The following is a 16,141-nucleotide window of genomic DNA, read 5'->3' as shown; positions in this document are numbered from 1 at the left end:
TCAGTATTGATTGTCAAACCAATATGAGAGGTGCATTCAAATATATTTCATTAGTATTGAATAAAATGCTTCATGTTTTCCTAATATTTTACCAATATTCAAAAAGTTAGACAAAGTATGGAAGACATTTTGCTGGACTTGGAAAAGTAAAATAGGTCAACTCTTCATTTATTTAATGAAAACACCTCATTTCCTAACAATACTTAATGTACAACTCTGATTTAAAATTCAGTCATTCTCACTTGGCTAGATGTCGCAGAACCCACCTGACCTTTTTTCTTTTCTGTCTCTTAGTCCTCTATGGCTCATGGCTTGATCATGTCAAAGGCTGGATGAAGTTGAAGGACAAGCCCAACTTCCTATTCCTTACCTATGAAGAACTTCAACAGGTAATTACATTATCAATGCTCTTTAATGGTGTTCTGTGATGTACAAAAGAAATAACTGCACATTGTGGTTACCCTCCCTTCTTAAAATGCAGTCTGCAAATTTTAACCTTCTTGACCAGAGGCTTTCAATTTTTAGTAAAGAGCCACCACATATCAGGAGCCCCTGAAGTAATAATAATAATAGCATTGATAATAACAATATTAATAATGATAATTGTATACATGTATGCCTGTAGGTGGTATTTCTAAAGCACTAACCTAGCCAAAAGGCAGAGGACGCTGTCTATGGTCAAAGACAAGCATACAGTCATTCAGTGTGAAAAAAAAAGTAATTGGTTTATGACAGGTCATGCATTTCGATGTAGTTTTCTGTAAAGACCTACATCTTCAGCTCTTTCATAAATTTGTGATGGTCCTGATGGATAGGGGGATTGTGTTCTAAATCCTGGGTGCACAGATGGAAAAGTCCAGCTGCCTCGTTTTTCTCTTTTTTACATTTCTTATTCTGCAGTCTGATGGTGTCCTGGCTATGGGTATTCTGAGAACCATAAGAGAAGGTGAATTTGTTTGTGTGGTAAGTGGGGCTGCGTTTACTGATAACTTTAAGAATGATGCAGCTTTTTCAAGATTGTGCAGTGCGGCAAGGGCAGCCAATGGTGTACCATCAGGATTGAGGTGATGTGATCCTATTTCTTCAGGCCCTGGATGAGAGATGTGTTGTGGTGTTTAGAATACCCTTACCGGGTACCAATATGGCATCTGGGACGCCATGGAGCAGTGAGTTTGTCACCATCTAGGTGCGCGGATACAAGGGCTTGAACAGCAGATCTGAACTCACTTTCTTGAAACGGTTTCACTTTCTTTGGAAGACATCGCTTGCAATAGGCTATCTTTGTTTTTTTGACTATGTGTTCCTTTAGAGGGAATTTGCTGCCCAGGGTGAATCCAAGTGAAAGTTCGGGTTAGAAGCCATCAAAGTTTGTGTGATTGAGATAGGTCTGTACTGTGTCTTGCTTGTTGTTCTTGGAAAGTAGCAGGAATTTTTATTTGTTTGGTTTGAACTTCAGATAACACTGGTTGTCCATGCCTGGATGATGTGTAGGCAGTGTTTGACGCTGTGGATGACTGACACAGAGAAAACGTTCAAGTAGAGTTGTGTATAGTTGACATATTGGTGAATCATGATGCTCTTGTCGATGAGTAGAGTACCAAACAGCTCCATGTAGAGGCTGAAGATGACAGAGGACTGTATGGAGCTCTGATAGACTCAACTGATGATAGGGGTCTTTTGTGACCTCGAGATGCCCATGTGAACAAAATGATGTGTGTTGGAAAGGTAAAAGGAGAACCAGTGAAGGACATTGCCAGTGAATGCTATTCAAAACTCTAGGGTGCATATGAGGGTGGGATGGTTGATGTCAAAGGTAGCTGAAGAACCCCTGCTGCAGCATGATCTAAAGCCAGACTGTTAGTCACGCCTGAAATAGTTAATATTAATGTCATCTTGGAGTTGAACATAGGCCGTTTTTTCCGTTATCTTGCTGACAAAAGGGAAGAGCCAGTAGTTGTCATGGTAATCAGGGTTTACAATAGGATCGTTTAGGAGTGAGAGTATTTGGACTGTTTTGAGAGCTTCTGGGTAGATGCCTTGAATGAAGGAGGCATTGACAATGTTGAACAAGGGGTGAGAGAGCATCCTCCTAAGTAGCTTTATTGAAGAAGAAGGGTAAGGCGTCATCTTCTTAAGAAGTTCCTTTGGGAAATTGATTATCTCACACAGATCTGCATGAGATGGGAGATGATTATTGGTGGGTGTAATGGGAAGGGGTGGGTGTAAGAGATGAAACAGGCTTTATTTTGTCCATGTGTTGCCAAATGTTCTCTAAGTTTTCGTTGTAGAAGAGGTTAAGAGCACTTCAGTTTTCTGTGGAGAAAGAAATAAGTGGGTCTGGTAGGGTGTTACTTGTCTTGAAATCTGTTCTGCTTCTGTTGGTGTCTTTAGTGATGATGTTGGCATAGTACTTTTGTGATCTGATTAGCTGTCTGTGTGTTGCACTGGGAGACTTCAGTATCATGAGGGCATCTGAAGTTCTGTTTTACTTCCATTTTCTTCCCTGTCAGCAGATGGTTCGTTTATTGCCAGCAAGGTCATCAGAGTACTAGGAGGACTGAAAGCTATGGCATAAATGTGTATGTTTTAATTGGGACGTGAATGCTGACATAGTTTTCCAAAACACTGTTGAAATTGTTTAGGAAGTTGTTGGTGTTCAATATGGAGTTTCGTCGGTGAGAGATGAGTTGGGAGTTAAAAAACCACACACCCAGTGTGCAGTGAAAGGCCTGGAGACATGCTTTGCATTGTCATTGTAGTGGTGTCACAATATGTGCTGCAGTCCCCTAGTGGCTTTTAACTTATAGGCTATGAGCATATTTTTCTACCATATACTAGGGACACACAGGTATGTTAAATATGCCATTCAGGTGTTTACCAATTTGCCATGTTTTAGGGGTTAGAAGGAGACAGAAGGGGACAGCAGTGTTCCAGGGGCCAGAGTGAAAAACCAGCAACAAAATCTAGCAAAAAAGTGGTAGTGACCACTCAAAAAAGGGCATTTTCTTACATAGATTTAGCTTGAGGTAAGGCTAAAATATGTCCAGGTTTTACATGATAGTTATATGTTGATGTTACTGTCATTTTATTATGGATCCAGTTACGCTATCCCACAGCGTTTGTGTTTTGCTTTGCTTTTGCTGCCCTAAGTGTGCCAGGTATGCCCAGACGTGGGTCCCGGGCTCACTGTGCCACTGGATTCAAGCTAGCCTGGCTGATATGGGATGAAACCCCGAAACCGGTCCCAGGATGCTTGTTTCCGGTCCAGGGAGAACCTGGCCTGGCAGTTCGGGCTGGACTGTTCCCATGAGGAACAGGGTCAAGACTGATTTGCATATGGCTGGGTTCAAACTGGGGTGGCATGGTGAGCAAAATAATGGATGGATTAAACCCAGATCTGTGACTGGGGGTGAATGTTTGATTGGTTCCGCATTCCATCCATCCAGTTACGCTATCCCACAGTGTGTTTTGCTTTGATTTTATTATGGAACACCTGAGATTTTGCCAGGCATGTTGCATATGTTGTGTGTATGTGTGTCTTGAAATATTCTTTTTAATTCATTACAGTGAGAGTTGTTCAGTTTGCGATATTTTGCGATGATGCCTCTTTAATTTGAGTTTTCATTATATCAAAAAATCGTTTTGGTTGGGGTTTATGATGATTTAATTTTGTTCTGAAAGTAGATAACTGTGTACTGTAGGATGATATTCTCATAGTTTTTTCTATATTGGTTTTCTATGTCATTCTTGGAGTAAGAACAACTATGATCAATGAGAGAGGGGTTTAAGGGTTCCACTAGAAATTGGGTATATCACAGGTTGGGACTGAGTGATGGAGTAGCATCTCTCATGATTTCAAATGTTTTTCATTACTTACACATGTAATTTGCCCTGGGTAGATTGTTCAAAAAGGGTTTTCGGAGTGGGAGTTGTGAATGGAATGCAGATGTTGATCAGAGAAATCAATGATAATTGGTTCTTGAACTGGTAAATGGTTTTGTTAAGCAGTGGTAAGGTCTAGAGCAGATCCTTTAGAGTGAGTTGATTTGGTGCATAGGTCCACTAGATTTCTTTTGGATAGGAAGGATGATGAGGCTTGTTACAAACTGGGTCTCTAGTTGGCAGCGGTATGCACCCTGTCCAAATAGGGACTACAATCCTTCTCAGGGTAAGCCAGGTACACACCCTAAATTAATCTGTGTTAACCCTCTGGTAGCTTGACACAGAGCGGTCAGGCTTAACTTAAGAGGCAATGTGTAAAGTATTTGTGCAACACTTAAATTACGGTGACACAGTGGAAAACACCACACTTGTTTAGAAAACTAGAGAATATCTATCTGAGTAAAACACGATGAAAACAACAAAAATCCAATAAGTAGAACTCAAGATATTAATTTTTAAAGAATAAACTGCAATGTAGTGCTTTAAAGCCAATAGCGCTGAAAGGTTAGTTGAGGTCGTGCTAGATAGGGGTAAATCCAAATTTTAGGCCAACTGCAATGGAGGGCAGGCCGACTACAGATCGCATGAAGCACCCGCTGAAACAATGCTGTTTATCCAACCATCCAGGGCCTTCCAAAAGGAACCCACACAATCCACCCAGCTCTATTGGGAACACTTCTGACTGTCCCTGAACTTGTGCCTGCATTTCTCAGGGGTCAGATCAAACTTCCTGCTTAGGGCCTTCTCATCCTGTCTCTTCCTTCTAGGGCCAGTAGTGTGTCCCCTTCCCTCACTGGGAATGGGCCTCCACAGACTGCCAATTGTCCCCGTGGACCCTGTGCATCTGTAAATCAATCTCAAAGGCCTAAAACCATTTGTCCATCCTGTCTCCCATCACAAAGTCAGGCACTAGATTCTTGGTTATGTGGACCCTCCTATCAGAGGGCATTGAAGAATTGCTGCCACCATCTTGGCTGGAATCTTCAGTTTGTTGCAGAATTCAAAAACTGAGGAGGTGCCTTTGATGTGCAGGGGAATGTAGTTCCAAATTTTAGGAGTGAGGTAGGAGATGGGACAACAGTCAGATCTGGTTCTGCATATGCAGGGGGCGAGTAGGAGTCCAGCTGAGCAGAGGTGTCTCTTAGGTTAGTGGAAATGTATGCAGTTGTTGAAGTACGTGGGCCCAATGGTGTGTAATGCTTTGTATGAGTGTTCATTTGTGGATTGGGAGCCAGTGGAGCTCTTTGAGGTTTAGGGATATATAAGTATAGTGCAAGTATTGTGCTCACCTTTTATAATGGCTTTATCACCTATGCGTCTGTTTTCTATGTCCTTGGACCTGTTTTGTGTTCTCAAGGGGTTAACATGTCTGTTAAGAAAAGGGTGTTGGGTTAAGAATCGGTAATGTCTAAGGTATTGTTAATGTTAAATTGGCAGTTTAGAAGACACATTTGTGTGGTTGAAGTGGTATGCCTGTTTTATATATCAGAGTTTGCTTATACAGGCTCTTCAAGGATTTGTTTTTTTAATCAGAACCGTGTAGTACCTTAAGTCTCTGTTATCAATTCTGATAGAGGGGTGGGCTTCTTTTGTTGTTTTGTTTCCTTTGTAAGTAGCCTTAGTTTCAGCATCTTATTTGTGGAGAGTAAACGTAGGACTGACCACCTGGATGGAAGCAGCAGAGTAATCCGTGCATATATGGTACCTCTGATAAGTATTTGAGGCTTCAATTTTTCAGCGAAGATACTGTGTTATCAGATTTGTGTGCCAGAGTATCTGCAGTGCCCGGGTAAGCTTTGGCTAAGTTGCAAACATTCTGAATAGTGTCCATTGCCTTAGTGTTAACGTCAGTGTTGTATTTAGTAGAGTTTACATGTTTGGGCTTCAGTTGTGTGCAGCATTTTTGATTGGGAGTGTGAGTTTTAAATCTTGTATTTAGTGGGTGGGTTGATGGATCTCTATTTGTCTTTCCAACTGTAACATTTTGTACCAGACAAGGGTTCAGGTGTCTTGAAGAGCAATACAGTGGGTGTGTTTAACAGTGGTTTAGGTGTTTTAGCTCGAGTTTAGATGTCGTAGATATGTGTTTGATTTTTGTTGTTGACCGGTCAGTGTTTTTTCTGTTTGCTGACTTGGTCTATGTTCAGAATTAAAGATTTCAGAGTTTGGAGTGCCAGGTGTGAGTGAGTTAGTAGCAGTGTATTCTATGTAATATTGTTTGTAAGGTGTTTGAGTGTTTAGGAGACAGAAGTTGAGAGGTGTACATTATTGTCTATAGATTGCATTATGATTTTGCCATTGTTAAATATACTGGTATATAATTCACATTCATGGCCCTCATTACCTGAGGTAAAAATGCCATGGGATAAAAAGATTCATTCTACCACAGTGATGAAATTCAGTAAATTAACATACCAGGCTGCTGTGTCTTCAATAAAGAAGAGCAGTTTTGTTTTTTAGTTCTATTTATTATCTTGTATATTTATAGGAGATTAGAGTTTCAGGCTGTGCTGTAAGGGCAGGATGTTTTAAAGTTTTGGATGTGCTTCATGAGGTCACTTCATTATAGATTACTTTGGAAGTGTTACTAACAGTGGCTCTTAATTTGATAGCATACTTAGATCACTTGCCTTTTGATAAGGGTCATAATGACAGAGGTATTATAATTTGGGGGAGTTGAGGGATTGTATAGGTCAGTGTAGGCTTTGTTATTAGTCAGTAGTAGTAATCATAGATCGCTATGATATTGCAGAATATTGCTGTATATGTTGGGAATTGTTAATCAGTGTTGAGAAAGCTGTGTCTAGGTTAGTGAGAACAGTAGATATAGAGGGTCATTCTGACCCTGGCGGGTGGCAGGAGCCGCCCGCCTGGTGGGAACCGCCAAATGGCCGCTCCGCGGTCAGAAGACCGCGGATGCCATTCTGGCTTTCCCGCTGGGCCGGCGGGCGACCGCCAAAAGAGCGCCCGCCAGCCCAGCGGGAAAGGCCCTGCAACAAGGAAGCCGGCTCCGAATGGAGCCGGCGGAGTTGCAGGGGTGCGACGGGTGCAGTTACACCCGTCGCGATTTTCACTGTCTGCTTAGCAGACAGTGAAAATCTTTATGGGGCCCTGTTAGGGGGCCCCTGCACTGCCCATGCCAGCGGCATGGGCAGTGCAGGGGCCCCAGGGGCCCCACGACACCCGTTCCCGCCATCCTGTGGCTGGCGGGAAGGGGGTCGGAATCCCCATGGCGGCGCTGCAAGCAGCGCCGCCATGGAGGATTCCCCCAGCCGGGGGAAATCCGGTGGAAAACCGCCGGACCTGGCTGGGCGACCGCGGCTTCACAGCCGCGGTCGGAATACAAAATGAAGCACCGCCAGCCTGTTGGCGGTGCTTCAGCCGGCCTCCACCCTGGCGGTCATAGACCGCCAGGGTCAGAATGAGGCCCATAATGTACTTGTATGTAGTCACATCAGGATGCTAATTGTATGTAATGTGTCATAATAGATACAATTTACCCTTTTTTCTCTCTCTCAAGGACTTGCGTGCTGGTGTAGTGAAGGTATGTAAGTTCCTGGGGAAAGAGCTGGATGAGAAGACAATTGATCTGGTGGTAGAAAATGCCCTCTTTAGAAACATGAAGGACAACAAGATGGCCAATTTCAGCACCCTACCACCAGGCCTCATGGACCAAGAAAAAAGCAAGTTTATGCGAAAAGGTACGAGAATCATATTACAGAACATCCAAGGTTGGAAACTATGAGAACTTTTTTGTTTTTAAGTCATTATTGATTTCCTATTCTTACAGTAATAATGTTCTCAAATTTGCAAGGTACAATATTTGTAATTAACAGAATGTAGACTCGTTTTCTAACATACGTCACCCATTTCACATGTGGTGTCCGAAACCGAAGGAGTCTACTGAGCCTCAAACTCTTGGAGCCGAGAAAACTTATTTCCAAATTAATAGGGGTGAGTGAAGTTATGAGTCAAGCCAAGTCAATTTATGGCGGTTTGGGAACAATTACCATCATGCTACAGCAAGGGTACCTATGTTAACAATAGTATATGTTAAGAACAGTTTTGAAAATAAAAATTAGAACAGATATAAAGAGAGATAAAATCTGTATACAATTTCAGTGTGGTGAGTATACTGTGGTCGATGCTGAAACAATTCTGATATCTATGTGCAAACTACAGCAATATATGTTTCACAAGTCAGAAGTATACAGAGGTCACGAAACGATTTTGACCAGCCATGAGAGGATTCTTTCACATCGTGGCCCAGCAGTTCTGTTCTGATCACACATGGAAGCCAATTCTGGACTCTGTTCCATGCTCATTGTAGCAGTACATCCTTTGACACAGCTCCGTTCCTCAATGCTTGTATTCAACAACTATGTTAACATCTCTGGCTTATACAGATGATCCTCCGTTGTAAAGGGGCGATTCTGATAGAGGGGTGGGCTTCTTTGGTTGTTTTGTTTCCTTTGTGAGTAGGCTTAGTTTCTGCATCTTTTTTGTGCAGAGTAAACGTAATTGCACATATGGTACCTCTAATAAGTATTTGAGGCTTCAGTATTTCAGAGAGGGAACTGTGTCATCAGATTTGTGTGCCAGAGTATCTGCAGTGCCCGTGTGAGCTTTGGCTAAGTTGCAAACATTCTGAATAGTGTCCTATTCCTTAGTGGTAATGTCAGTGTTATATTCAGTAGAGTTTATTTGTTTGGGCTTCAGTTGTGTGCAGCATGTTTGATTATGACTGTGAGTTTTTGAAGCTTGTATTTTGTGGGCAGGTGGACGGATGTCTATTTGTCTTTCCATCTGTAACATTTTGCACCAGACAAGGGTTCAGGTGCCTTGAAGAGCAATATAGTGGGTGTGTTTAACAGTGGTTTAGTTTTTTTAGCTCGAGTTTAGATGTCGTAGATATGTATTTGATTTCTGTTGTTGATTGGGAAGGGTACCTATGTTAACAATAGTATATGTTAAGAAAAGTTTTTAAAATAAAAATTAGAACATATAAAGAGAGACAAAATCTGCATGGAATTACTATGTGGTCGATGCTGAAAAAGTCTGGCCACTGTTCCATGCTCATTATAGCAATACATCCTTTGACACAGCTCCGTTCCTCAATGCCTGTACTCAACAACTCTGTTAACTTCTCTGGCTTATACAGATGATCCTCCGTTTGTAAAGGATCAAAAACTTCTCTGGCTTATACAGATGATCCTCCGTTTGTAAAGGATCGAAACACCATTGACATATAATACAGGCCTGCATTCATGTTGTTAATTTGTGGTATATGGGCCGTATCTGTCTGTACTTTTGACTTAGTACTAGAAGTGAAAGTACACTTGTAGTTTGTGAATACCAAAAAAGAAAGGTATATTTAAGATTTTGTGTAAATTTACACTTGCTGTAGTAACTTTTCTAATTTTTGATATTCACAAACAATGTGTAATTTTACTACTAGTAATTATTAGTAGTATTATTACACTCGTAGTCTATGGATACCAAAAAGTAGTAAAGTTACTACAGCAAGTGTAAACTTGCACAAAAGTGTCAGCTTACATGTGTGAATCAGGCCCAGAAACCACAGAAATGGGATATAAGCACGAACCTAAAAAAAAGAATCAGAAAATCTATTTTAAACTCCACCTTAACGGAAAAGGTCAGAGCTTTAAGAAACTAGTACATGAAGCAGGTTTGAAAGGCAAAAGGGCACACATTGACCCAGTGGGTAAGAATAATGCGAGTATGTCCATTTATAATTTATAAATAACCTTGGCTCCCAACACTCAAATGAGCCAGGAAACTCAACCCCAGAGGAAAGCTGGACTAGCCATGTTGATACATTATACGTGGACAATTGAGCTGGGTGGCGCCTCCTTTTGTTCCAACTTACGCCGACTCTGCTTTTTGCCAGGACCTAGAGCAGTTTTTACAATTTTTTATGAGTCCAACACTGAATTTTGGCCCTCTTACTTTCGTCAATCCTTATCATTGTTTTTGAAACCCAAATCATCCCCCCTCTTTGCAAAGCCGTATACTCAAACCAAAATGTAAAAGGGTGATCTGATGTTAGACCTATAGAATGGTTCTGATCCTGGATAGAGAGGACAGGTACTATGCAAAAGACTATGAAGGGAACTTGAGACATGGCATGAATTAAAAAATCTCATACATACAAACGGTGCTTGGGGGAAACAGTAACACATCTCACAACGTCCTTCCATTATACATGCTATCTTTTGTGACAGTGAAAGTTAAAATGTAAACTTTAGATGTGTTACTGTTTAATTTACTAACGTATGGCTTTTGACGGAGTAGATCTCGCTATACACTGGTCCAAATTAGCCAGATGAGACAGTCCCTCACCCCTACTTAGGGCAAGCCATTCTTTTAAATGGAACAGATGGGTAAGGGTCAAACTGGCACATAATGGCCACATTTGAAGAAAAAATAATGACAGGCAGAGGACTAAAGCAGGGATTTGTGTTGCCACTTCTGTTATTCTCAGTTATAGCAGATTTACCAGATGCCATGAGAGTGGAGGGATGTCACCCTGGACGGTTAGACACTCATTCTGTTCAATCACTGCAATACGCTGATGATTATTTTAGATTATGCATCATCAAGGATACAGAGGTGCCTGGCTTCCCTTGACAAATTATACAAGGCAAATAAATTAGCAGTTTACAAAGGCGATGTTTTATTTTTTTAGTAATAAACGGTGCAACTTCTGCAGCACACATAGATAGAGTAATATGCCTCTAAAGATTGTTTTTGTGTTCGAAGGTGCCTCTTCCTGCACAAAAGCAATACTGCATGCAATGCAGGAACCCTTGCACCATGGTGCAAGGGTGCCTGCATTAGCGATAGGCAGCCCACTGTGCGCCAGCTTTCCCGGTGATGCAGTACACAGCAGCAAGGTGATGTACTATACTGCAATGCACCACTTTGCTATAAATATGTCCCTAGGGGCAGATTTAAGGAAAGTGGTGCTGCAGCAGGTGCAGCGCCACTTTCCTGGCAGCTCTTAGCACACCACTACCACCACCATGTGTGCGCCTTATTTAAAATATGGTGCACCATGGCACAGGTTATGGGGCAATAGCGTAATTTTTTTTACGCTAGTCATGTATTATGCAGGAGCAGCACCCAAATGTTTGCACTACTCCTGTAGAGTACATAGAGGCTCACATAAATAATGGTATACCTCCTTTTAACACCTGCTCTGAGCAGGCGATAAAAGTGCTGAAAAAAGTGGGTGCCATTTTTCACCCCCCCAACAGGGAAACACCCCCTTGCATACATTACATCTGGCACAGGCATAATGTGGCGCAAGGATTTACAAAGTTGCACCACTTTGTATATATGGTGTGGGGAAAATGTCACTTTAGCGCCCCTTAACGTAAAAAAAAATGTCACTAGGGGCTCTTAAATCTACCCCTAAGTTTCTCAATTCCGATCTTGCAGCTTTCGCAGAATTTTCATCCACCTAACTCTGCCTGCCAATCGAAAATCAAACTGGAATTTAAATTGAAGGAGCCATTGATAAAACTCAAGTCCCATCATCTGCCCACCCTCATTCGATATAACACACCAAGTGACATACTTTCAAAGCTACCATCTGCCGTGCACTTTCAACAGATTACTCCAGATATTTACCAAACAGTTTAAATGCTGCACTTCGAGCATTGCACTTTAAATTATTATGGGAAACACCAACTTTCTAAGGCTTCTCTAAACTGATGGCCAAAAACACGCCAAAGACACCACCCTTTGCGCAGGACATTGCGAATTTGAACACAAAAAACATTCATGTTATATTGGGGGAACCTCCATGAAAATACATTCCTAATTATCTTTCCTGCTCTTTGGCTAAAACATTGAGACAGCATTTTATTCTTATCCCATTTTTATGTTCCCCTCTTACAGTGTTTAGATATGCATGAACAGCGCACAAAGACTACTCCAAATGCTGCTGTCTTTGCAGGTATAAATTTGAAACATTAATTCATATTATTTGTCCTTGCATAGCACTTCTAGCCAAACAACAAAAACGGCTTCGCCCACTTTGTTTTAAAAAGGGGTGCTATCGGAAAAGTGTTGCTTTGACATTTGCATGAACCGAGAAACCCCCAAATGACAGTAAATAGTGTTAAAACAAAAATGCAGCCCTGGCATCCTTGAATGGTAAAGAGTTTGAAACAAATTATCATGTGCCTTCTGTGGTCCTTTTTACTCCTTAATTGTTCAGCGATTTAATATTAGAGGTGTTTTATATCAGAACTGAAACTGTTTTATCTAATCTCCTCTGCCTCCCCGTGCTCAGCTTCACGAGGTGTCTATAGAGAGGACGCTGCACAGGACCGAACTTCGAATGCCCAGCAGGTTCATACAGGCCCCTTGCTGTACTACTAGAGAGATGGTTGCCCCGCTGAGGAATACCAAGGGCTCTGGTGGCACAGTGTGCCAGTTCCAGCCCATATTTACAAGGCCACGCAAAGCCACCTTTCATGGCCTTGTAAATATGGATCCCTTTCACAAATAACACTGCATGAAAGGGCAGTTCCATGGGTGTTGTTAATAGTGTTCCCACGCAACAGATTTACAAGTCTGGAAATGCATCAGATTCCTACACCACTGCAGGGATGGCGTAAGAATGATGCAACGAGGAGAAATATCTTTATTTCTCTCTTTTTCTTTCTCTTTCTACGTGTGCTGCATTCAGTGTCCCTTTCTGTAAAACCAATCATCCCCACCTGGTGCAAGGGTGCCTGTGTCAGTGCTAAGCAGCAATTTGTGCACCAGTACAAGGAGAGAGGACAGAAATGCCCTGTATCTTGTAGATAGGGTGCATTTCTGCCCTTTCCCGGTGGCGCAGGGTGGCGCAGCAAGTCTGCACCAGAGGCCTCGTAAATGAGGCCCTTAGTCTTTCCACCTGCCGTATGCTGCCTCCCCTTCTAAATTCCCTAACAAATTGCCATTTCAGTACCCTGCCTCCCGTCCCTCCACTCCCCCGCTGGCTTGCTCCTGGGGGAGCTGTCCCCTGACCTCCCATCCTGCTGCTCACTCACCCACTCTGGATGTTCAAGGGTTAGGCAGGTCCTTTTTCATCTCCTTCCTGGACCCTAACAGACTGCCCTAACGATTGTGCAGGTCTCTCCTGTTGGTCTGCCTGTGCTCCGGCCACCTGACTCCTCAGGTGGGTTATAATGACTGCTAGACATGGTACTCCTTGGGGAATTTTCTTAAAACTTCCCCCCCCCAGTCCTGCTGGCTCACTATGCGTGACCTTAGGAGTCTGGGCACTTCTCCACTTTATGGCAGTGGAGAAGTGGATGTGCCTTTCCTACCTATGTTAGGTAGGGGCAGTTATGGGCATGGTTGAGGTGCTGTACCAAGGAGGACCCTGTGAAAAAGGTACCCCACATACCAGGGTGGGTATGGCCCTGCTAGGGGGACATTGCACTGTGTGTGCCACCCCCTAGAAACCCCTATCAACCATGTGGTAGGCCAATTCGATGGGTCAGTGGAGGGGACACTAGTGTGCCTGAGCTCAGGGTGCCAGCCATTATGCAGGAGCCAACCCTAAGCCAGCCTTATGTCTTCACGAGAGGGCCCGAAGCGGGGGCAGGTGGTAGGCCTAGGGCAGATATATGAAGGGTACTCTGTTCTGGTAGGGGAGACCCCCACCTGGGTGTCCCCTACCTAGGAGGGCCAGCTGCCACCATGGGATGGGCTGATCCCCTAGGAGGGGTCTTTAGGTGCAGGATGAAAGTGCGCATGCTTGTCCTCTACTGGATAAGAGGTGGCATGATGGTAGCTTTAGATCCAATGTGTATGGCATAGTTGGACTTGAGGGTCACACTGGCCCTGGGCACTTTCCTATTGTACACCTACCTGGAAGGGACGCTAGCCCGTGTACGTATACTGGCACGGGTGGTTAACTACATGGATATTGCTCCTGGCCTCACCTGTCAGGTTGTGCACATTTGCATGCAGCTAACTAAAGTAGTGGCTGAGCCTGATAGCGTAGGCCAGCATTGCGTGCACTTGCTTCCATGTGGTGGCTGTAGCAAAAGTGTCCAGCCCACCGCTGCAGGCTCGTATGTGCACCCATGCATGTTCGCACTGCCCATGAGAGCTGCTCTGCCCATAAGGTAACATGGGAGACAAGAGTCCTGCTAGGTTTGGCTGCAAGATTGCAGAGGAGCATCCTCATGATGTTGGTATCCTTGGACTCAGAGTGAAAAACTGCATCTAATGGTAAAGGGAGTTTTATTAGTAACACGCTAGAAATGCCACTCCTTGGATGTGGGCATTTCTAGATTCTAAAATGCTTTGTGTGTCTTATAAAATTGACTCCATTCCACTGGATGCGGGGGAAGAGCACATCTGTGCATTCCCCAAGCGACAGACTTGGGCATCCAAAACGAAAGACCCCTGACGTTCGAGGCCTGGTATAGCAGCGAGAGGTTTCTGACACTTGGCCTCTCAGAGCCTGAGAATGGCCCCACTAAATATAAAGATCTACGATCCAAGTCCTCAGACCGGATGGGTAGGAAATTTAGGAGAGGCATCTGTGGTTCAAAGGAGAATCCTTTGAACCACCCCTAACTTCAAAGGTACACTTTAATATAACTAGGGGTACTATCCTTCAGCAAGACAAAGTTGGATTTATGGCGATGTAGGACCGGTGTTGCTGGACTACACAGGGCACACTGCCAGAGGAATCTGTTGTGCATAGTAGGATAACTGTATGAGGAGGTTATCCGCACACCCTTCCTGTATTGTGACTGGCCTGATAAGACTGTCTGCTGCTGTGTCGCAGCCCAATGTGTGCTCCCCAAGGGGAGGTTGGCTGCCTTTTGTTCTCTGCAGAGGTCTCAGGTACATCAAAGACCTCCTGTGAGGGATTTACATTGTCTACTGCTACCATATGGAGAGTGGTGCCCTCCTCTGTGCCTACATCGTTTGCTGGACTCCACCAGGCAGCAGCGGTGTGAGCATGGATGAGGTACTGAATCTGGAGACCAGAGTTACCTGGTGCAGGGCCTGCAAGTATTGCTCACACTTCAGGTGAGTGGCCCTTCATTGTGGGGACCACTGCACGAGGAGCCTTGTGGCATGGTCAGGATTACCCATTGCGGGACCCCGCATGGCCTGCTGTTGTCGAGTGAGTTGCATTTCTCTTGTGTGCTCCTCAGTTGCAGGTGCATTGTGTGCTCTGCCCCGTTCATAAGTTGCGACCCTCAGAGGTGGGGGTGCATCTGGAGTTGTGCTATATACTGACTCGTATGGTACAGCTGAACTTGCGTCAAAGTTTGTGACCGGGGAGCCTGGTGCAACTAAAGTCATCACGCACCAGACGCTGTTCCTCATTCCAGAGAGGTATGGAACTGAAGTTCCTTGTGTGACCGGAGGGTCTAGACTGACTCAAGTCATTGAGCGCTAGATGTTGTACCTCATTCCAAGGGGTGCAGAGGGGAGCATCCAGGAGTGTCTGGTGCGGTTCAAGTCATCAGGCACCAGACTAGTGCCTCCTCCTGAGGAGGTACGATATTGGAAATTGTTTTGGGAGTGATTGTAGGGTCAAGGCCAAGTGAGGTCATCAGGGACCTGATGATGTGCCTCATTTTAATGGAGATACAGCACTGAGCACTTTTCACATGGGAATGTAACCATCTGGTGCAAATCAAGTCTTCATGCACTGAACACAGTGTCTCCTTGTAAAGGAGGCATAGACCTAGTAACACATTGTGGGCTACCGGAATCGTTGAGGGCAATTCAAGTCAACTTTCCCCGTCAGTGCACCTCTGTTCTGGAGGTGCAGAAAGTAGTAACTACTTGGTAATGCTGTCTGTCTGGCAGGGCTGATCACCGTGTTGTCCACTGGGTGGCCCCAGTAACTCCCCTCCTGTGTGTTGCAGATCTTGTCTCTAGGGCTGAGAGCGACCTAGTATTCTGTGTGGAGGTTGATGCAATCTATGGTTTATGGTGGGGTGGTAAAGCCAAAGCTGGTTGGTGGGTGGAGGGCGGTTTGGGACCTGAGGTGCCCACAAACACAGTGGCATCCACTAGCCAGGTATCAGGGCACTACATTAGGGTGCTGAGAGTGCATGCGTATGAGTGTGTGTGTGTGCAGGAGCCGACTGCAATCTGTGGCACAGCCGGCGGTGCAGAGTGGATGTGCTGGAGTGAGTGC

The 16,141-nt window shown here is 44.1% G+C and overlaps 1 protein-coding gene across 5 annotated transcripts in view; it reads left to right on the top strand.

Annotated features, from left to right (window-relative positions):
* LOC138246167 (sulfotransferase 2B1-like) overlaps positions 1-16,141 on the top strand; it is a 182,833-nt gene that overhangs the window by 98,492 nt on the left and 68,200 nt on the right. For all 5 annotated transcript variants that reach the window (XM_069200482.1, XM_069200483.1, XM_069200481.1 and 2 more), the window contains 2 exons: positions 295-389; positions 7,463-7,643. In XM_069200482.1, coding sequence (XP_069056583.1) covers positions 295-389; positions 7,463-7,643 — 276 coding nt within the window. The remainder of the gene's footprint in view (positions 1-294; positions 390-7,462; positions 7,644-16,141) is intronic.

This window comes from Pleurodeles waltl, chromosome 7, assembly GCF_031143425.1.
Source record: "Pleurodeles waltl isolate 20211129_DDA chromosome 7, aPleWal1.hap1.20221129, whole genome shotgun sequence".
NCBI classification, from domain to species: Eukaryota; Metazoa; Chordata; class Amphibia; order Caudata; family Salamandridae; genus Pleurodeles; species Pleurodeles waltl.
The sequence above is the reverse complement of the archived record's forward strand: the minus strand, read 5'-3'. Positions and strand labels throughout refer to the sequence as shown.